The 23,985-nt window shown below is 41.2% G+C and overlaps 2 protein-coding genes across 8 annotated transcripts in view; one reads left to right on the top strand and one right to left on the bottom strand.

Annotated features, from left to right (window-relative positions):
• Positions 1-23,985, top strand: part of LOC127578273 (NADH-cytochrome b5 reductase 3-like) — a 644,669-nt gene that overhangs the window by 65,221 nt on the left and 555,463 nt on the right. The gene's annotated exons all lie outside the window — the stretch shown is intronic.
• Positions 1-23,985, bottom strand: part of ppfibp1b (PPFIA binding protein 1b) — a 165,049-nt gene that overhangs the window by 41,143 nt on the left and 99,921 nt on the right. For 4 of the 7 annotated variants that reach the window (XM_052030068.1, XM_052030070.1, XM_052030072.1 and 1 more), the window contains exons 7-12: positions 22,417-22,509; positions 9,475-9,586; positions 8,996-9,028; positions 5,425-5,486; positions 4,289-4,376; positions 1,473-1,615 (exon numbers count right to left, since the gene is read on the bottom strand). In XM_052030068.1, the coding sequence (XP_051886028.1) occupies positions 1,473-1,615; positions 4,289-4,376; positions 5,425-5,486; positions 8,996-9,028; positions 9,475-9,586; positions 22,417-22,509 (531 nt within the window). The remainder of the gene's footprint in view (positions 1-1,472; positions 1,616-4,288; positions 4,377-5,424; positions 5,487-8,995; positions 9,029-9,474; positions 9,587-22,416; positions 22,510-23,985) is intronic. The other 3 variants (XM_052030073.1, XM_052030074.1, XM_052030071.1) reach the window with 1 other exon arrangement.

The following is a 23,985-nucleotide window of genomic DNA, read 5'->3' as shown; positions in this document are numbered from 1 at the left end:
ATTCGAGCCTCCAACATACTTCCTTGTATGTGGTCATTGATGACCCACTTGGACATCTCACATAACATTAGCCTTTACAGTTTACCTCCCATTAATGCATGATTGTGACCCAATGCTTTGCCATACAGCCAGTGGGTCTGTGAACAAATGTGGGACAACATCATTTCATACTGGATGATGTCCACTGCCCCATCCATGAGTGCAATTACTGTAAACATGCAATAAACAAATCATTTCTCTCCACAGATGCTGTTTGACCTGCTGAAACTTCCAGCTTTTTGTTTCTCTCTCACCTTCAAGACGCTTTGGCAGAAATGTTAAAGTGTCAGAATCACAGAGTTATACAGCATGGAAACAGGCCCTTCAGCCCAACTTGTCCATGCTGACCAAGTTGCGTGCCTGAGCTCGTCCCACTTGTCTGCATTTGGCCCATATCCACTGAAATCTTTCCTAACCATGTATCTGTCTAAATGTCTTTTAAAATTGCAATTATACCTGCCTCTACCACTTCTGTTGGCAGCTCATTCCACATACCCACCACCCTCCGTGTGGAAAAAGATGCTCCTTAGGTTCCCTTTAAATTTTTCCCCTCTCACCTCAAGTCTATGCCCTCTGGTTCTAGGCTCCCCTATGTTGGGAAAAAGACTGTGGCCATTCACCTTATCCATGAACTGCATGATTTTATATACCTCCAGAAGGTCACCCCTCAGCCTCCTGTGCTCCAGGGGGAAAAAAAAATCTGGTCTATCCAGTCTCTCCTTGTAACCCAAACACTTCAGTTCCATTAGCATCCTTGTGAATCCTTTCTGCACCCTTTCCAGCTTAATGACGTCCCTTCTATAACTCAGCAACCAGAATTGTACAAAATACTCCAAGGGTGGCCTCACCGATGTCTTGTACATTTGTAACATGATGTCCCAACTCTTGTACTCAGTGCCCTCTCTGAAGGCAAGTGTGCAAAATGCCTTCTTCACCATAGTCTGCCTCTCTCGCCACTTTCAGGGAACTATGCACTTGTACCCATAGATCTCTCTGTTCCATAACACCCTTCAGGGACCTGCCATTTACTGTGCAAACCCTACCCTGGTTTAACCTGGTTCAAAAGGTCCCAAAATGCAACATCTTGGACTTGTCTGAGTTAAATGCCATCTGCCATTCCTTGGCCCACTTTCCCAGTTGATCTGGATGGGACCAATATTCTCTCAAATATACAATCAGTATCTCATTTTTATTTTATTCAAAAAAGGTTTTCAAGTGTCAACTTCCATACTCCCGGTTGTATTAGCTCTTTTTATCCCGAAAAGTTGGTCAATTTATTTGCTAGATACAGTTGCTGAAGGAAATCAAGGTCCTGCTCCCTTACAAATATCACTTCCAACTGGGAAGGCATGCTAGTGGCAAGCAACATTTCAATTCCTCACAGAAGCACAAAACAAACCTGAATGTTTCAGACTGGAATGTAATTAACTTACTGTTTCTGGCATCACCACTGTAGTCACTCCATCGACCTCAGGGGATGGGGTCGTGGGAGCAGCCAGCTCCATCTCCAGTATTTCACTGCTGTTAACTCCTGAAGATCCCCCGTTGAGACTTTCATCACTCTCACCTTCTTTTGCTTCAGATAAAATATTGAGCATTTGACAAATGTGATATTTTGATTTCATACACACTTCTTGTTGGAGGAATTACTTTCCCCATTCTTACTAATGATTTTGCTTTTCTCTCATTTACACCGGACTGTGCAATGAGGGGTAAAGGCATTCAATCTGGGAATAGATTTGTTTTTAATAAAGCAGCAGCTTCAAAAAGCCAGTCATGAATTTATGAAATTGTGCCAATGCCTTTGATCTTGGCAACTATAAACTTGCACACGAGCCTTCTGTGATACCATATTTAGTACACTGGAACTGATAGTTTTGAATAGTGAAATCATTCCTAAAGGCTCTATTCAAGTATTAGCATTAGCAGAATTTTAGTAATGTGACAATACCGAGTAACTGACTGAAACAATGGAAATAGAAGGGTGCTTCTGGGGGGTACAGACAGGTATAAGTGACTGTGGAAAATTGACGTAATACACTTTGAAGAACAAAAGGAAAAGTGTTTTTTTTCCAAAAAGTGGCAGGAGATTGAAAAATGTTGGTGCTCAGAGGAACCTGCTGTATATAGATCACTGAAGGTTAGCGTGCAGGTTTGGCACCCAGTTATGTATGTGGATTTTATTGCTTTGAAAGACATATTACAATTATGGGGCCTTGGTGAGATGGCACCTGGAATAGTACGTGGAAGGAATGTCTCCCTAGTTACGGAAAGATACTCTTGCAATAGACTTCAGATTGATTCTTGGTATGGCAGATGTGTTGCATGAGAAGAGCATGTGAACTGGGCCTGTACCCTTTAGGGTTTAGGAGAGTGAGTGATAACCTCATTGAAATACACAAAATTCCTATGTGGCTTGGGAGGATGAATGCAAGGATGACATTTCCTCTGGCCGTCAGTCTCAAGACAAGTCAGCAATTCAGGATAAAAATTTCTTCATCCAAAAGGCAGTGAATCTTTGGAATTTTTTCCACTAGAGGGCAGTGGAGTCTCAGGCACAGAGTATATTCAAGGCAGACGTAGCTAGATTTTTGCACGTTATATTATGGGCATCTGTGGACATGGGCAGGAAAGTGCTGCCAAGGTAATCATATACCTAATTGGCAGACCAGACACGAATGGAGACAATAGACTGCAGATACTGGAATCTAGGGCAACAATCAATCTGCTGGAGGAACTCAGAGGTTCGAGGAGCATCTGTGGGGTAGGTGGGGAAGAATTGATGATGTTTCAGGTCAAAACCCTGCATAAGGACAAAGTGCAGATTGCTGGTATAAAGGGGAGGGGAAGTGGTGGGAGAGAGGCCAGAAATGATTGGTGGACTGAGAGCAGTGGGGGGTGGGGTTTGGATGAGGGGCAGATCAAGCCAGGCAGCTTATTTATCTATGCCTCTCATAATTTTTTTATGCTCCTCTATCATATCATCCCTCAGCCTCCTTCACTCCAAGGATACCAAGCCCAGCCTATCCAAATCTCCCCACAACTAAAGCTCTCCAGTTTAGGTAATATCCTGGTGAATCTCCACTGCACCCTCTCCAGCACAACCACATCCTTCCTACAGTGTGGTGACCAGAACTGCACACAGTGCTCTGAGTGCGGTCTAACCAGTGTTTTGTAAAGCTGCAACATAATATCCCAACTCTTATATCTACCTTGTTGTGACTTTGCACTGCACTTTCTCTGTACTGTTATTGTTTTTACCTGTACTACATCAATGCACTCTGTACTGACTCAATATAACTGCACTGTGTAATGAATTGGCCTGTATGAACAGTATGCAAGACAAGTTTTTCCACTGTACCTCAGTACAAGTGACAATAATAAACCAATACACCCCAACCTACGAAAGCAAGCATGCCATACGCCTTCTTCACCACCCTATCGACTTGTGTTGCTACTTTCAGGGAACTATGGATTTGAACCCCAAGGTCTCTGCTTATCAACATCCTTAGCACTCTACCATTTATTGTATATGTACTATCCCATTTGGTTTCCCAAACTGAATCACCTCACACTTGAGATTAAATTCCATCTGCCAACACTCTGCCCAACTTTCCATTGGATCTACATCATGCTGTAGCCTTAGACAATCTTCCTCACTATCCACAACACAACCAATTTTCATGTCATCTGCAAACTTACTAATCATAGCTCATACATGCACATTGCAGTCATATGTATATAGAACAAACAACAAAGGTCAACACTGGTCCCTGCAGTACACCATCAGATGCAGATTTCCAATCAGAGAACATCCTTCCACCATTACCCTCTGTCTCCTATCATAAAGCCAATTTTGGATCCAATTCGCCAGATCCCATGTGCCTACAACGTCTGGGCCAACCTAACATGTGAGACCTTATATATTTAATTTTATTTCTCTTATCAACTTTCTCCATTACCATCAAAAGACTATTGTTAATCTAATATGATTTGCCTTTAATAGATCCATGTTGGCTTTCTCTAATCAATTCGCATTTCTAAGTGACTGCTAATTCTGTCTGTGTTATTGTTTAGAGCTTTCCCTGTCACTGGTCTGTCACTACTGCCCTATACCCCTTTTTGAACAAGGGTGTGACATTTTCAATTTTCTATTCCTTGGGTATCACCTATGAAGCTGCTGATGCTTGGAAGATTACGGTCAGGACACCTATCGTTGAACTATTACAGATGACAAAAATCAGTGCACCTTTCTTACTATGTGTCACAGACATCACCATATCTTGCACCTTCTTGTATCTGTTCAAAGACTGTCGCAATTCTTCAATCTTCCGATCCTGCAAAAGAATATCGTAGCAATTGTCATACATGCAAAACATGGTAATGTACAAAAGCTCCAGAGGCAGTTTTTCCCCTGCATGGGTTGGAGAGATATTGGAAGGTTTTACCTGACAGTCTCAAACAGATACCTTCATGTGGGCAAAACTCATAGCGAAGATCAGGGACCATAAATTATGAAATATGCTCTGTTGCAAAATGCCAGGATTATATATGCTACAGACTGCAATCCAAAGTTACCCCCAACACCTGCAATAAACATTGGGCAGTGATTGCCATTGGATGTAGACAAATAAGTGGTGGTTTAGTGTGGTGTAGCAGTGACTATTGAATACTTTGTTAAAGACCAACTAAGTGATTTCAGCTGTAGTCCTGATCCTGATGATTTGGGACTTTCTTCTTCATCACACCGATCTGAACAACGCAATTTCATCAAATCCAAGTAGCCGTTAAAAGATGATACTCAAACCGTATTAGCCAATTACCTGACTTGTTTTGAGTTGCAGTGTGCTGGTCTTTTAAGTATCACATTTAAAAAGGGCAGATTTCATCCTTGCATCGCAATCGCCAGAAAGCACTCAAATGGCAGACACCATCTGCTGAGAAGAATAAGTGAAAGGCTTGGAATGGGAGGCTCTATTCCCCAGTAAAACAGTGTGGAAGGGAAGGGGATGAGGGTCCACTCTATGATGGACAGTGGAGAAGTGGTTTGGTGGGGAGAGTGGGAGAAATGAGGCTCCATTTCCCATTGGACTGGTGAAGGGTTAGAATTCACAATTATTTTTGTCACATTATCAATCAAGGGATTTGAAACCAAGACCATCCGGCTGCTAGGTTTTGCAATCCGTACAGAACCTGAAGCTTTTCCACTGCCTACTGTATGAACAGAGTTCACCCTACCTAAAGGCAGCTTCACCCACATGGACTGCACTGGTTGAAGTAACATACCTCCATTTCCAAGGCAACTCGGTAAGGGAATCAAACCCTGCAGAAGTTACCCACATCTCATGAATGAATCAAAATAATCTTCAAATTCAGAAACCTTACCTTCTCCTCATTTGCTGCCATCAAAGATTCAACAGCCTTCTTCATTTTATGGACCTCAAGATCTGAAAATATCAGGAACAGAACTCAACATGATAACTTTATGTTTGTATGCTGTAATGATCTCCAAAAACCATGCTGGCATGCCATATATCGTCCTTGCTTTAATAGAACATATATTAGCCACATTCTTTAAAGGCAAAAGGCAGTTTTGATGAATGTTCCTTTAATGAAAATAAAGTCACGTAGTACTTTAACCTTAAGCACATTAAAAACATTAAACATGTTAGATTACATGCAGTAAATATGCATTCACAAGCAGCTCATCCTCTGATGCACGTGTGTTTTCAGTTGATGAGAACCAGAACTAAGTACATTTATACACACATGTATTCTTTAAAGCAGCACCTTTTTAAAAAAAAAATCTGAACTTATTTTCACTTTCAATTTTATATCTACATCTCTGCACAATGTGGAAACTTGATGAAAGAGTACAAGCAGGTGAAATGGTGACAATTGGGAAGTGCTAACCACAGCAGGGTTCGGATCACAGCAGGAACAGTAAATGAATGTGAAGAATCAAAGACAAATCAGCAGGATTGGATCAAGGAAAAATTCTGAATGATTAAGGCGATCCAGTTAAAAACAGCAAAAAGATAGCAGAACGAGGCGATCAATTGGTAACTGGCAATCTTTAAATAATTTGCAAAAATTTATATTCTTAGAAGGCAAAAAGGGGTGCAGCAAAGTACGAAGGTTTGTACAATCTAAAATTTTAAAAAAGTAATGGTTAAGGCTAGCTGAAATACAAGTATTTTAACAATTGTATAAAAATAAAACAGATTAAGAATGAGGGTTTGAGGGGGATGTTGGCTTGACAGATTAAATATTTTCAGTTTATCAAAATAGTGAAAATGCAACTGTACGAGGAGTAGAATACAAAATTCATGGAGTTAAATGGTAGAAAAAAAAACATTTAGCTCTGGAGGAAATCTTTAAAAAAACGAGGACAGGTCACCATGCTCTGTTACCAAATAGCATGCACTGTCAACAGCACATCTGGAACGAAGAGTTGCCAAAACCAAATTGTTCAAAAAAGAAAGCAAGCTAGGTAACACAGAGCAGCAAGTTCCACAGTTAAAGACAAACTCTCAGAATCATTATTAAAATTAGTGAGAGTTTAGATTTTGAAAGATTTCCTGCACTAATTCAATAAAAGGCAGCACATTTGACCAACCGAGATCTATATTTAAGGTGGGAGAGAGAGAGAAAAATTACATATGCAGAAGATTGTTTTGATTCATTTTCAGGATCCGGGTGGTGATTACAGCCTATCCCACAAGAGAGACACATCAGCTTAAAGAAAAAACTGGAGGAGGAAAGAACAACACTACAAAATGTTTTGAATGGAATGATACTTGATTAAGGGTTAAATTAAGAGTTACATTACAGAAACCAGAATAATAGCAGAAAATACTGGAAATCCTCAATATGTCAAACAGCATCTGTAGAAGAAAAAGACTTAGGTTCTGATGAAAGTTCATCAACCAGAAACAGTAACCGTGTTTCAGTCTCCACATATGCTGCCCCATCTGTTAAGGATTTCCAGCATCTTCGGACTATTTCAGATTTCCAGCACTTGCAATTCTTTTGATACTGGATTACAGAAAGCAAAATCGCAGTGCCTGATTCTTTGATCCTAACTTTAAAAATGCATCCAAAGACATCAACTGCCCTGAAATTCTCAAAACTGGCAGAGCAGATGTAACATAAATTGAAGGACCTTGAGCCTCCATACGAGAGAAGGACATTTAGCTAATTCTGTAAGTGTAAATTGAAAAACAAAGATAGTGGTTTTGACTCTGTTACGGACTCAGTGAACGTCCCTTTAAGATAGTGTGTGTGTGTGTGTGTGTGTGTGTGGCATGCTTACGTCAACAGAAGATAACGGACGTAATGACATTGTTGAAGAAGTCAGTCGAAGAGAGAGAGAGAGAAAAGGGAGAGACACACCAGCCTGCTAGTTTCTCTATCGATGGATGAGAAACAATAACTGTGTCTGCCACTGAAATCCATGTATGGAAATTGGAAGTAATCCAGTGGAGTTCACTTTGTTGCTGACCTGTAAAAGGAAACAGGTATTTGTGTGGACGACCACGATTCGGATGCTTTTCGGGGTGAGGAAGTCACTACCGAGTAAACACTGAAGTGTTGTTTGGGTTCCATCGTGGAACATTTGGATTTCGTATTTACTCTCCCTACGCTCTCTACATCTACGTCTTATCTTCAGTCAACGGTGGTTGTTGAAGAAGCCTTTGCTCATGTTTCACCTTATGGCTTGCGGAACTGAACTTTAAGAACCATTCCTGGACTTGGAGTTTGGGACTTTGCCACACACACACACACACACACACACACACACACACACACGAAGAGTTTAAGTTTTGGGGTTAATGTTCAAGGTTTAACATTTTTGAATTCTAACATACTAACATTTTCACTTTTATTTTTTGTATTATCGTAAGTAGTGATTAATAAAATAGTTTTTAACACTGAATCATGACTCAGTGTGTTTCTTTTGTTGCTGGTTCGTGACAACTCTCACTGTGAACTCATTTCTCTTTGTGCCAACTCTATTGCCTGTCAAAAAGGACTATGTTCGTAAAATAATGTACTGAGATTGTCTTTCTATACAAAACCAACATCAGAAATGTTTGTTATTTTGATGGTGCAGCATTATTACTTCTGCCCTGTGGGCGATACAACTAATAACTATTAATTCCAACATGAAGAAATGCAATGAGCAGTCATGCAAAGATTTAAAAACAAATCAGTATAAAACCGTAACTGTGATTCATCTGTAACCTTTAGCATGTTACTTACAACATCTAGCATTTAAACTATATTTATGCTGCAAGTACGATACAGGTGACACTCACGTTACGGCCGGTTGGGTAACAAATTCCACAAACCACTTCCCAAAAATTTGAGATGCGTAATAAAATCCACTCACAGAATGTGTGAATAAAGTAGATAAATACACATTTTTTCCCCAACTCGTGCTGCTTGGTGCACATGTAGATGGGTGCAGCTTCCCATTATGGAAAAATCGCTATACCGACCATTTTCTAGGAACGCAAATCCCCCTATAACGCAGGGGTCACTGTATTAGAAAAGGCACTTGCAGTCCATCAGTTCAATTATGTTTGGTTATTTCTGTTCAAAATTATATATGATCATATTTAAACACATCCAAAGCAGAAGACAACTTGTGCAATGAATCCCCACTTTCCTCAACATCCCATCATACTAATATTAATTTAAAGGATTTCAAACTACTTTAATCCACCATCCAACAACAGATGTGTTTAAAGGATGTATAAACCCAAAATTTTTTCAACTAGCTAATTTTATCCTCAACTTCAAAGTTACAACTAAAGATTACAGATGAAGGCAGTAGGTTTTGAAGGTTCTCAACTGAACATGCAAATTGCTGCAATGGGGTGGCATAGCAACACTGTAAGCACACAGCTACAACCGTCACACATTCACCGAACAGACACCAAGGCCTTACTTTTCTCCTTCAGCTTCTTTTTATAACTTTCCTCTGTGCAGGAAATTCACACAGGTCATGTAACACAGGTACAAGAAAGAGCAGTCTGTTAGTTTACAAAAATAAGTGGGTAAATTTAAAACTAGATGCTTGTTGCTGCTTATGAAAATATTTGAATATTTATGTAAAACTTAAAAAAAAATTCTCTGCAAAGATTAAAACAGTATTCAAGGTTCAAAAACATATTAAGTTGGCACAAAAATGGAAGAAGAAATACAAGGGTTAAATACTGATACAAGTGCCATAGAACAAGTAGGAATAGGTGATTACATGAATAATGTTAAAATCTTTAATGGAAGATAAATGCTAACACACATTATAGACAGATCAATGTCAACCCAAATGAATATGACCTCTGGGACACAAAGACTTTCTATTCAAAATCCAAACTAAAAGTTCCAGTTTTTCTTCATGAATGAATAAAGAAAAATGTCTCTTACCAGCCCCACTATCACTTTCATCCAATTCAGTTTTGCAATTCAACTCAGACAACAGCCTCTTGATCTCAATGTCCTTCTCCTCCAGTTGTTCCTTCAGTTGCACCAACTCATCCTGTATCACAAAATTGAATAATATTTCGATCAAGAGTTATGGAAAGGATTAAAAAAAGATTATGCTCTTATAGCTTAAGAGCATCTTGGTCTAATCTTCACTGTAATCACGGCACAATTTTCACGCAGGATTTAACTTGTATCTGGCTATTACTTTCCATTTAAAGAACGTTTTTTCTCAAGTATCATTTTCCAGTTTACAGTGTGGGCGAGTCATGGACCACAGATTTTGTGGGTCAAGGGTTTGCATTTCAAAAATATGTAATGCTATTTATCATAAACTGGTGACAAATGCAATTTCAGCACGACAATGGAATGCAGACCATTCTTTCAATGTCCTCCCTTTGTCAGCCCACCCTTACATCAATGGGCAATAATTTGTGTTCCAAGAACCAAGACAAATAAGTGCAATCTTGTGTGGAGCTATCAACTTTTAACCAACTGAACTTTCCCAAGTAAAATTTTTTGAAAACTTCTTGCATCAAATTCCCAAACCAGGTTAAGGTTAGAGAAACATTATTCAAAATATGGGGTTCTTAATATTCCTAATATGCTTCCAAGAAATGGGTTGGGAGCAGTTCTCTACATACAAGTGACCACTTTTAATGCAAGAAAGGCAAGTCACTTATCCCTTAAAATCTCACTATGTCACAACTAGCTAATTTAGAAGGCTTAAAGTTAATTATTAATTTGATGAAGAATAATTTCACATTAACTTCTTATGGCAGAGAAAAAAAAAATTGGAAAAAAATACGAACCACAGAAGTTTGTTCCTCTAATGCTGTAACACACATTACAATATAATTGCATCTTTAATTCTACTCTTCTGGATTGGTAGATTATTCTGAATGTTCATTTTTCAAAACCTACTTTAATTTTATGACCAACTTAAAAATTGATGCTCTCTAGCCCTCCTGACCTACTTTTATTTCCAAAATATACAATTCGTACCTCTACGTCCTTTTCTTTTTAAAACCACTTTCTCCAGACTGTAGAGCTTAAATTTCTAATATTTCTAACAGCACATTCTCATGATCAAATTTGTTGCACTGTTATACACTTGCCAATGTATATAAACGTTTTGAAGTGTAAAAATCAAAAACTGAACATAGTATGATCAAGAATTCATAGACAAAAAAATGCAGCTGCTGGAATCTGGAGCAAAAAACATGCTGCTGGAGGAATTCAGTGGGTCAGGCAGCATCTTTGAAGTCAAAGACAGAGTTGACGACACTAAGATAGGCGGATAGTGTGGAGGGCTGTCGGAGCTTACAGAGGGATATTGATAGGATGCAGAGCTGGGCTGACAAGTGGCAGATGGAGTTCAATCCGGAGAAGTGTGAGGTGGTACACTTTGGAAGGACAAACTCCAGGGCAGAGTACAGGGTAAATGGCAAGGTACTTGGCAGTGTGGAGGAGCAGAGGGATCTGGGGGTTCATATTCACAGTTCGTTGAAAGTTGCCTCACAGGTGGAAAGAGCAGTTAAGAAGGCCAATGGGATGTTGGCTTTCATAAGTCGTGGGATTGAGTTTAAGAGCCGCGAGGTTATGATGCAGCTTTACAAAACTCTAGTTAGGCCACATTTAGAGTACTGTGTTCAGTTCTGGTCGCCTCATTATAGGAAGGATGTGGAGGCATTGGAGAGGGTGCAGAGGAGATTTACCAGGATGCTGCCTGGATTGGAGGGTATTGAATATGAGGAGAGGCTTAAGGTGCTAGGGCTTTATTCACTGGAAAGGAGGAGGATGAGAGGAGACATGATAGAGGTATATAAAATATTGAGAGGAGAGGAATAGATAGAGTAGACAGTCAGCGCCTCCTTCCCAGGGCACCAATGCTCAAGACGAGAGGTCATGGCTTTAAGGTTATGGGTGGGAGGTTCAGGGGAGATGTCAGAGGGAGGTTTTTCACCCAGAGAGTGGTTGGTGCATGGAATGGAGGCAGATACATTGAACAGGTTCAAGAGCTTGTTGGATAGGCATATGGAGGAACGTGAGATAGAGGGATATGCGGGAGGAAGGGGTTAGGTAGTGTGAGGGTGGTCTGATGGATGGCACGACACGGTGGGCCGAAGGGCCTGTTTTGTGCTGTATGGTTCTATGGTTCTATGATATCAGGTTTCAAACATTGCGTCAACTATCCCTTTGCCTCCGTAGACGCTGCCTCACCCACTGAGTTCCTCCAGCAGCCTTTTTTTTTAAAATCAAGAATACTATTGAATATTTTAACATTTGTCTTAATGAATTTGATATATTGTTTTAATATTGAGTGCAGATCCTACCATTATTCCCAGGTTTCCTTTTAAATCCTCCTATGCTAATTCAACTTAGGCATGCTGCACTTCCGGCTGTATCCAATTCTGTGCATATCTGTATCACTTTTGCCAGTTTATCTACACTATCCAAATCAAACTGTTACTTTGCAAAGTGGTTTATTATAGTCACGTGTACTGACGTACAGTGAAAAACTGTTTTGCATGCCAATCCATACAGATCATTTCATCACATCAGCGCATTGTGGTAGTACAAGGGAAAACAGTATCAGGATGCAGAATAATGTTTACCAGTTACAGAGAAAATGTGGTGCAGGCAGACAATAAGGTGGCAAGGTCATAGCGAGGTAGATTGTGAAGTCAAGAGTTCATTTTGTTGTACTAGGGGACCATTCAATAGTCTCATAACAGTGGGGTAGAAGCTGTCCTTGAGCCTGGTGGTACATGCTTACAGGCTTTTGTCTCTTCTGCCCGATTGGTTGGTTGGGGGGGGGGGGGGGGGGTGGTGGGTGCAGGCAGAAGAGAGACTGTCCAGGGTGCGTAGGGTCTTTGCTTACATTGGCTGCTATACCGAGGCAGTGAGAAGTGTAGACACAAAGGGAGGCTGTGTTCTGTGATGTGCTCAGCTGTGTCCACAACTCTCTCCAGTTTCTTGCAGTCTCAGGCAGAAGATACAAAGCAGTGATGCATCTGGATAGGATGCTTTCCATGATGCATCTGTAAAAATTGGCGAGGGTCAAAGGGGACACGCCAAATTTCTTTAGACTCCTGAGGAAGTAGAGGCACTGGTGAACTTTCTTGGCCATGGCGTCTATTTGGTTGGACCATGACAGGCTATTGGTGATGTTCACTCCTAAGAACTTGCAGCTCTCAACCCTCTCCACCTCAGCTCTGTTGATGTACTACTCCATTTTACCATTCCCTTAAAGTTTAACATGCTTACAAATGGCTTCACTTTGCAGAGTAAAAACAGCAGCCATGTCCAATCAGAAACATGACTTGCTCAGTTAGACTATTACAATTCCGGCCACTGTCTGTAAAGAGTTTATATGTTCTCCCTGTATCCGAGTGGGTTTCCTCCGGGTGCTCCGGTTTCCTTCCACATTCCAAAGACGTACGGGTTAGGAAGTTGTGGGTATGCTATGTTGGCGCCAGAAGCGTGGCGACTCTTGTGGGCTGCCCCCGAGAACATTCTACAGAAAAAATGCATTTTACTGTGTGTTTTGATGTACATATGACTAATGAAGAAATCTTATTTTATTGTATCTTATCCACATCTACACCATTCCATTTATGTTACTTAACCCAGCCATATTTTACCACTAGCTCCCTTGGTTTTCATGATGAAAAACACTGATGCTGGAGGAACTCAGCAGGCCAGGCAGCATCCGTGGAGTAAAGTAAGCGGTCAACGTTTCAGGTCAGGATCCTTCTTAAGGACTGAAGAGAGGAAAAGGGGAAGCCCAATATATAGGAGAGAAAAGCAGAGCAGTGATAGGTGGACAAAGGAGGGGAGATTGGGTGGGCACAAGGTGGTGATAGGTAGATGGAGGTAAGAGACAGTGCTAGGTAGGAGGGAAGAGCACCTGCCTATCACTCCTCCCACCCTGCCTCTTGCAAGGATGCAATCCCTTTTTCTCAATTTCTCCACCTCTGTCACATCTGGTCCCATGATGAGGCTTTCCACTCCAGGACATCCGAGATGTCCAATTTCTTTTCTAATCTTTCTCTCCTTACCTTTGACCCATCCCCCGGTGGATCTGCTCTCCCCTCCTCCCCTGCAGCTGCCTATCACTCTCTCTTATCTGTATTTACCTATCACCACCCTGTCCCACCCCACCTCCCCTCTTGTCCACCTATCACTGCTCTGCTTTTCCCTCCTATATATTGGGCTTCCCCTTTTCCTATCTTGTCCTGAAGAAGGGTCCTGACCCGAAACGTTGACCGCCTGCTTTTCTCCACGGGTGCTGCCTGGCCTGCTGAGTTCCTCCAACATCACAGCCTTTTTCATCTAGATTCCAGCATCTGCAGTCCTTTGTTTCTCCCTTGGTTTTCAGCTTTTCTCAAAAATCTTCCACATAGAACATTATTTGCAACTTCCTTCAACACATCAGGATAGACCTCCCACTTCTCTAAGTTGGCTTTTAAATTATCAATGCAGTTCAGCAAGCCACTGCAGGGATCTCGAGCATTTTACTAGCTGCTGACATTAAACTAGCATTGGATCATATACACATTCTCCATTTTAATATATAGGCATGTTTGTTCATTACTTCTGTGCAACATCTAAATCTGATGAAGACGACAGAGGATGAGAACTCTAACCTCTGAAGCCAGTGGCACATTAATATTTTGTGACCTGACCAATCTTATTGTCAGGAAGTTTGTATATATGGGAGTGGAATTTAAGTCTATTAATACAACATTGGTACCCGTGGCCTCCTGGAAACAGGCTGCGGGAGTTGGGCAGAAAAATCAGTTTTGCCTTAGTCCCTCTAGTTTTTCCCAGCTCAGAAAGTTTTAGAACATAGAACAATTACAGCACAATTCAGGCCTTTTGGCTCACAAAGCTGTGCCGAACATGTCCCTACCCTAGAAATTACTAGGCTTACCTATAGCCCTCTAGTTTACTCAGCTCCAATGTACCTATCTAACAGTTTCTTGAAAGACCCTATCATATCTGCCTCCACCACCATCTCCGGCAGCCCATTCCACGCACTCACCACTCTGAGTAAAAAAACTTACCCCTGACATCTCCTCTATATCTACTCCCCAGCACCTTAAACCTATGTCCTTTTGTGGCCACCAATTCAGCCCTGGGGAAAAGCCTCTATCTACCCTATCAATACCTCTCATCATCTTATACACCTCTATCAGGTCCCCCCTCATCCTCCGTCTCTCCAAGGAGAAAAGGCTGAGTTCCCTCAACCTGCTTTCATAAGGCAAGCTCCGCATTCCAGGCAGCATCCTTGTAAATCTCCTCTGCACCCTCTCTATGGCTTCCACATCCTTCCTGTAGTGAGGCGACCAGAACTGAGCACAGTACTCCAAGTGGAGTCTGACCAGGGACCTATATAGCTGCAACAATACCTCACGGCTCCTAAATTCAATTCCCCGATTGATAAAGGACAATACACCATATGCCTTCTTAACCAGAGTCAACCTGCGCAGTTGCTTTGAACGTCCTATGGACTCGGACCCCAAGATCCCTCTGATCCTCCACACTGCCAAGAGTCCTACCATTAAGACTATGTTTCGCCAACATATTTGACCTACCAAAATGAACCACTTCACACTTATCTGGGTTGAACTGCATCTGCCACTTCTCAGCCCAACTCTGCATCCTATCTATATCCCTCTGTAACCTCTGACAGCCCTCCAAACCATCCACAACATCCCCAACCTTCGTGTTATCCGTAAACTTACTAACCCACCCCTCCACTTCCTCATCCAGGTCATTTATAAAAATTTAAGGGTCCCAGTACAGATCCCTGAGGTACACCACTGGTCACTGACCTCCACTCAGAATACGACCCCTCAACAACCACTCTTTGCCTTTTGTGGGCCAGCCAGTTCTGGATCCACACTGCAGTGTCCCCTTGGATCCCATGTCTCTTCACCTTCTCCATAAGCCTCGCATGGGGTACCTTATCAAACGCCTTGCTGAAATCCATATACACTACATCTACTGCTCTCCCTTCATCAATGTGCTTAGTCACATCCTCAAAAAATTCAATTAGGCTCGTAAGGCAGGACTTACCCTTAACAAAGCCATGCTGACTATTCCTAATCATATTATACCTCTCCAAATGTTCATAAATCCTGCCTCTCAGGATCTTCTCCACCAGTTTACCAACCACTGAGGTAAGACTATAATTCCGGTCTATAATTTCCTGGGCTATCCCTACTCCCCTTCTTGAATAAGGGAACAACATCCGCAACCCTCCAATCTTCCGGAACCTCTCCCGTCTCCATGGACGACACAAAGATCATCGTCAGAGGTTCCGCAATCTCCTCCCTCGCCTCCCACAGCAACCTGGGGTACATCTCATCCGGTCCCAGCGACTTATCTAACTTGATGCTTTCCAAAAGTTTCAGCACCACCTCTTTTATTACTTCTGCCAGTAAAGGGAGAATTTAAAGTGCAAAATTAGGAAGGGCTTCACTTCTCATTTCATGTTTTTGAATTCTGCTCAAGTGTATGCATTCATTACTTAGCTTTATAGTGTCTAAGCATCTATTCAATAAATTGCCTTTGGTTAAAAAGTTATTAATCAAGGGTGTAAAGTATGTTACATCTCAGAAGGAAGTCCATACTCCATTTTAGCTATGCTAATCCCATTCCCACTTCTTGGTGCATAGCTTGAAAGGTTTGAATCACAGGAAGTTACAACTATTCAACGTACATGGTCCATGCTTGGTAAATGATGGGAGTTACTGCCTCCACCATTCTGTCAGGCAGTGACCTCCATTACCCACCATCTTTGGTGAAAATTTTCTGAGTTCTCCTCTAACCCTTTGACCAATTACCTCACAACAATACTCAGAGGATTTCCCTCTTTGCTAATAGAAATGGGGTTTCTTGTTCACTTTAGACCAGATGCAAGAGATTTAAGAGGGACATCAGGGGCAGCTTCTTCACACAAAGGGTGGTGCATATTTGGAATGAGCTGCCAGAAATAGTGGTTAAGGCGAGTACATTAGCAACATTTAAAAGCCATCTAGATAAGTACATGGATAGGAGAGGTTGAGGGCTATGGACCAAATGTGGGCAGATGGGACTAGCTCGCTGGGCAACACTGTCGTCATGGACAAGATGGGCTGAAGGGTCTGTTTCCGTGCTGTGTGACTATATGAGTCTAGACCTCTCAATGTAATATCCCAGTTAAATCTATCCACAAGTTCCTCTGTTCCAAAGTGAATAATCTAGCCCAGCTAATCATTCCATGCAACAAAATACTGAACCTGACGACATCCTCAAATCTTGAGTGCTGTCACATCCTTCCTGCAGTACAACCAGACCATAAACTGCATTGTATGGTTTAACTAGGTTTATTCAGTTGTGGCATCACCTCCCTGCTTTTAAATTTCAAACAGATATCCTGAATGCCTTCTTAACCACCTTACCAACCTTTAAAGACACGGTCTAGGACCCCGCTGTTTCTCTACATATTTCAATATTCTATATTCACTCTCTTCTCATTTGCCACCCTTAGATCTATGCCCTCCGTCACTATATTGCCCACTTGATGACCCGTTAACATCTTTCTGTAGCTGACACTGTTCACCATCAACTCTACCACCAATTTTGATACCATCTGCAATTTTTTTTTTAATAATGACTCCTACATTTCAATCCAAATTAGTGACATATTTCAAGGAAGGGTCCAGCACCAAGCCTTGTGAAAACCTACCGCACTGGGCCTTCCAGTCACAAAACACAAGACAAAATTACCCTTTGCGTTCTTGTGGATCAAACTTGTCACTTTCCCTTGGGTGCCAGAGGTTTGTTTATAAGTATTTGTTAAAATGGGATTGGACTTTAAGATGTCAGGCCAGCTTAAAATGAAAAATTGTGCAGTAGACTTTAATTCAAATTAAAATACTGAACATGGATTATCCTACTTTTTGGATATCCATCAACAAATTGAGATTGATATGAAACAACTTTGCTCTAAATGCACAAAAATGTTATCTATTTTTATAATGTATGATTTCTCAAGAGGTTGAATCTGTTCCAATACAAGTTGCTTGCTGGGTGAAATCAAAACACTTTTCAAAACTGCAACAACTTTGCTGATAACACATGCAGACATTCTGAACATCCCTGATTACGATGTAAACCACACACAAATGTGCAGCCAATGCAAGGGTTTTTAACAAAACCACAAATAAAGTTTGACATTGACTCTGACCATACTTTACTCCATAAATTTTAAATAAAAAGAAACTAAAATAGCATGCTACGAAAGACTGGAGTGATACACTGCAGTATGAAGACCACAATGATTGCATATTACGTAATCATTGTGGTATACTTACATTACCTACAATATTTTGTTTTAGAAAAAGATGCTTTAGCAAAACAAAGTTGCGTAAAAAGCAAGGAAGCAAAGGTTCATGCAGAGTCAGCTTTCAGTCCAATAACTTCTTTCGTAATAATCTTTTCAAAGACACAGCAGGGAAACGAGCACACAGCAAAACAGTCCAGGAAGAAGTTACCACACAGCATTACCAATGAGTCGAAACCCATCACACCTTTACTGCCTGGAATTTTTGTTCCGTTCGCTGCTTCTCGTACTGCATCTGACCAACTTTGATTTTCAGGCTAGAGAGCTTAGCCATTAATGACTGGTAGAAATGAGAGAATACAAAAAATAGAGAGCTAGATTCCGACAGAGGAAAAGTTGGTATAGCTCAGGTGCTCTGCCAGAAACCTCTTGTCACTTGATGTAGAACAGCAGCTTTTTAAATATTTACACAAGTGCAAGTCAACCACCAAAAGCCAAAACATTCATGAATCAGCCCATCAAACAAATCCTTCCAATCTATGTGCTTAAGCTGATGAGTTTCATTTGGATGTAGTTGAGAGAATATGATAGCTCAAACCATGCAGACACTATCCAGTGGTTCCAAAGTGGCCACCTGCATTCAGACATTCCCAAGGTGTAATTTGTAATATGACACTGATAAAAGGTCTGATATAGAGGACTGGAGAAAGGAACTTTGGAATGTTGGTGCTCCTCACTTGGTAAGAACAGGTGGCATCATAAACTAGCTGATGCAGAGCAAGGCCAAGTTCAAAGCCCAATGTGACTCAGAATAGAGCAATGGGATTCCTCTATCATAGAACCATCATAAGGGCAATACAGTTGCAGTGAACATTTCATGGCTATAATTCTTAATTCTCAAGCAGTGGCAAGGATGCACTGAGTCTATACTAACACAGTGTTCTACCGAAAGCAATGAATTTGTTGTGGAAGACATTCCATTTTCAGGGCCTGTCACTGCTACACTTTAAGGACCCTGCTCAAGATGAACCAATTATGAGTGATTGGAAAAAAAGCAGATCAGGCAGTACAATTCCTAATAGAATGGCCACATTATTCAGGCATTAATTGAATTAAATAGTGTAAGAATCTCCCCATTCTCTCAATATAATCATAATACACATTCCTCACCATACTACAGACCACACTCAAACAGAAAATGTCTCCTTTATACAGGGTGATAATAATGAGCGCCAGGCAACCTACTTCGTAAGGACAACATAAATCGACTTAGGTTTTTCTTTAGTATGCAAATTCATTTCTCCATTTTTAGATACTGTAAAAGCAGTGCCCTTTTGTAAATTTAACTTAAAATGCAGTGGCATGACACTGCTAAAGATGCAAAAAAGGTTTTGGATAAAGGGCCATCGAGCTGATGTGTTCCTTATTCTTCCATCGACAGATGCAGCTTGACGTGATGAGTTGGTAAGTTGGATTCTAAATTGGCTTGGTCGTAGGAGAGAGGGTAATGGTGGAGGGGCAGTTTTCTGTGTCTAGTGGTGTCCTGCAAGGATCAGTGCTGGGACCTATGAAAATGCAGGTTGCCTAATTAGCAAGTTTGCAGACAACACGAAAATTGATGGAGTTGTAGCTAGTGAGGAAGATCAAAGGGTAGAGCGGGCTATAGGCCAACTGGAAATGTGGGCGGAGAAGTGACAGGTGGAATTTAATCTGGACGTACGAGGTGATGCATTCTGGGGGGGGGGGGAAGAGTCAAAATACCAGAGGAAAGGGTATAGTAAATGGCAGGACCCTTGGGAGCACTGATGTATAGGTCCTCTCAGGTTACAAACTCCTGATTTATGTACAGTCCAAACATAAGAATGAGTGTTTGGGAGACTGGCAGAACTAGAGTCACAGGTAGACAGGGTTGTAAAAAAAGGCTTTTGGCATCCTGGCATTTATAAATCAAAGTATTGAGTATAGGAGTTGGAATGTTTTGGTGAGGTTGTATAAGTCATTAGTGAGACCAAATTTAGAATATTGTGTGCAGTTCTGGTCGCCGAACTACAGGAAGGATGTTAGTAAGATTGAAAGAGTGCAGAGGAGATTTACAAGAATGTTGCCGGGTCTTCAGGAGTTGAGTTACAGGGAAAGACTGAGCATGTTAGGACTTTATTCCTTGGAGCGGAGAAGAATGAGGGGAGATATGACAAAGGTTTACAAAATGATGAGGGGCATAGACAGAGTTAATGCAAGTAGGCTCTTTCCACCTAGATTAGGAGAGATAAGTACAAGAGGACACGGCTTTAGGGTGAAAGGGGAGAAGTTTAGGGGGAACATTAGAGGGAACTTCTTCACTCAAAGAGTGGCGGGAGTGTGGAATGGGCTGCCATCTGATGTGGTAAATGCGGGCTCGCTCTTAACTTAAGAGTAAATTGGACAGATACATGGACGAGAGGGGTCTGGGCTGGGGGCATGTAGATGGGACTAGCAGAATAATGTTTTGGCACAGACTAGAAGGGCCAAATGGCCTGTTTTCTGTGCTGCAGTTTTCTATGGTTCTATTTACTGACTGCTGAAGGGCTGCCATGTGGGAACTCTGTTTGCTGCAATATCATTGCATCTTACAGAGAAATCTGAATGGTTGAGTTAAATGTCCTGGTTTAACTACACATGCTCTTGGTTGGCCAGTGTTTTAGTTAGATACATTGCCAGGTGGCTGCATTTCCGATTTGAGAACTGTTTGGGTTACGAACAGTCCTCAGGAACGGAATTGTCATAACCTGGGAAGGACCTGTATAGAGGGACATTGGGGTACAAGTCCATAGCTCCCTGAAAGCAACAACACGAGTGGATAAGTTGGTAAAGGCAGCGTATAGCATACTTGCCTTCGTTAGTCAGGGCATTGAGTATAAAAGCTGGCAAGTCATGATGCAGCTGTATAAAACTTTGGTCAGATCACAAGTGGAGTATTGTTTGCAGTTCTGGTCACACTGCAGGGTGTGGAAGCTTTGGAGAGGGTGCAGAAGTAGTTCACCAGGATCTTGCCTGGATTGAAGTGTATTAGCTAGGAGGAGAGGTTGGGCAAACTTGTTTCATCTCAAGCAGAGACCGAGGGCTGACCTGATAGAAGTACATAAGATTATGAGAGGCATGAATAGGGTAAAGAGTCTTTTCCCCCCCAGAGTGGAAATGTCAAATACTAGAGGGCATAAGTTTAAAGGTGTGCAAGACAAGCTTTTTTGTTTAAAGATAGAGAGTGGTGGGTGCCTGGAATGCACTGCCAGGGGAGGTGGTGGAAGCAGATACGACAGCAACATTTAATAGGCATTCAGACAGGCACATGAACAGGCAGGGGATGGAGGGTTATGGATTTTATGCAGGCAGGTGGGATTAGTTTAAATTGGCATCATGGTTGAGACAGTAATCGTGGACCAAAGATGCCTGTTCCTCGTTCTATTGAGCTGCTGAAGCTTTCCAGCATTTCCTACTTTAAAATTCAGCTGTTCAAGATACTGATCACTTAATTCAGAAAAGGAGTAACATGGCTGGGAAATATATAGTTTTCCATTTAAAAAACTGGAATAAAGCAGTGAAGGTAAGAGAAGAGGCAAACCTGTAACTCCCTTTATTTACCAATGATCTCCATATGTACAGGTCTGTAGTTTTGCTTTGGATTATTTGAGCATATTGCAAGCACAACAGGCTGAATAATTAAAAATTATATACAAAATTAGCTCTGCAAATGCTAAACTGCTATGCAAACCATGCTTGACTGGAGATTTGCAGTCTATCAAGTATCTCTTCAAATGCAAGCACTCAAGTTACATTTAACGTTTAAGAAAGCACCCAGTAAGGATGTGGATCCTGTTCACCTGAACCAAAAGTCGCTGCAACTCACTATAATCCAAAGAACAGGCAAAACAGATTTTGTAACAACACAGCAAGACTGTGAGAGATGCTGTGCCTTTGTTTCTTTGGGTGCCCTACACTTCATGCTGGGCTGATAAAGCTTGGCAGTACAGTGGTGCATCAGGTCGAGCCACTGCCAAGCAACACCAGAGACCCAGGTTCAATCCTGACCTTGGGTGCTATCTTTGTGGAGTTGCACGTTCTCCGTGATGGTGACTGCCAATGACTTGTGGGTTGGTAGGTTAATTGCCCCTAGTGTGCAGGTAAGTGGTAGAATCTGGGGTGGGGTTGATGGGAATGTGGGGAGAATAAAAACTGAATTAATATAGGATTAGTGTAAATGGGTGGTTGGCATGGGTTCCCTTGGCCACCTGTTTCCATGCTGTTTCTCTCCATAACTGAAGTAGTATTTTCAGAAGAACAAATTTCACATTAGTTACATCAGTGGTAATAATTCTGATTCTGATGTACACAAGGAGATATCACTGGAGGCAACTCATGGATTAAAATGGAGTTACAAAGGGATAAAAATTGCTGGGAAAATGAATCCTGTAGTGTCTGCCTTATTTAAATGTCATCAATATTGTCAGTCAGAACCATCAAACTTTAACCATTGATTTTGTTTTGTAATCAAGGAACCAAAGTCTTCTTACCTTGGTTGATTTAAGCTTTTTTTCGAACTGAACTCTTTCATTTTCCATGTCAACCACCTTTATCCTTAGATCATTAACCTCTTGATATAATGCCTAAAGGAGATACCAATTTAAGTGCATGATCAACCTTATCACAATTAGTCATAGTGACTGATGCACACAAAATTCATGAGAAAAATATGGCAATAGTCAAAACACTTCCAATGACTAAAGTACACTCAATTATGGAACTAATGCCAACAAAGAACTTTGAAAATACTCTATCAAAAGATTTCATAACACTAGTTGCAACCCTTTCCAGTTATATTCAGGTAGGTGCTACTAATGCTAAAATAGCATCAAAGTTCCATCATGCAAATGAAACACAAATGATAGGTTTGGGATACATTTTCTGAGCAAGTAAGAATCAACCAGTGACAAATTGAAACATACAGAAAGCTTGGAATTTGTTAATTAGATTACATGAACTGCACAAATATGCAGATTTTGTACAGCCATGCCACATATCAAACTAAGCAGTGGATCCAGCTAAATACTTCCATAAAAGTTTAAGTAACAGCTCAAATTGCTGAACAGTCAAAGCAAACACACTTTAAGAAAAAGTGTAAGCACTCATTCCCCACATTTTAAGAAAAGTGAGCATGCATACCAGAACAATGGGAATTTATCAGATAAAACACTGATGTATTACCATCTTGTTCTTGGAGCTGCCACATTCAATTGAATGTCACATTGTTTACTTTTGCATTTAATAGTCCATGGATAAACAGCTTGGCAAAGTTGGTGTTCCCATGAATAATTTCAAAATGCTTAACCAATAGAAATCAGGAAGAGTGCCTGATATACAGACATTTCCATTTCCTTTCAATCTATTACAGAATGCAAGCAGCATACTCATCTTTTGGAAGTGCCAGCACGATAGAAACACATTACATGGATGTTAGTTACTGTTCCACCAAGCTCCCTTTTCATAGACTATTCCCCATGCAGGTCAGCCTCATTAATTTTATAACTTCATTTCATGTGCAGCCAAGGTCAATTTGACATCTATACAACTAAAGGATGAATTTTATGATCCATCCTCATTGCTTGGTGCCTGCCCTGTGCTCTTCATAGCCGTTTCTCACTATTAGCAAGGTGCTGCAATATCAGACTGTTCACTTTCCACCACTGTAGTCGTAGTTTCACACCTGGGGAAGATGAGCAAGTGGGTTGGGGGTGTGGGGAGGGCGGATGCAAGAGGAATCCATTGGAAAAAGGGTGGGGATAGTAGTGGAAAAGGGAAACCAGAAAAGTGCTGGTGCACATCAAACTTAGCAAAGTATGAAAGAGAAAGCAGGAGCTGGACAGCAAAGATATGGAACTGCTTCCCAACCTTCAATTCCAACACAGCTGGGAAATGGCTGCTCTGGTGTTTCCAGAATGTTTGGTATGCTTATAACACGCATGCCGACTATAGTTTATTCATGAGCTCTTGTTAAATCTCGACAATCAAATCAACTCCTAAATAGCATGTATCTAATGTATTGCACTTAACCAAGATGACTCCGTCATTTGGAACTAAACAAG

This window comes from Pristis pectinata, chromosome 15, assembly GCF_009764475.1.
Source record: "Pristis pectinata isolate sPriPec2 chromosome 15, sPriPec2.1.pri, whole genome shotgun sequence".
NCBI classification, from domain to species: Eukaryota; Metazoa; Chordata; class Chondrichthyes; order Rhinopristiformes; family Pristidae; genus Pristis; species Pristis pectinata.
This window is presented reverse-complemented; position numbering and strand designations above follow the sequence as displayed.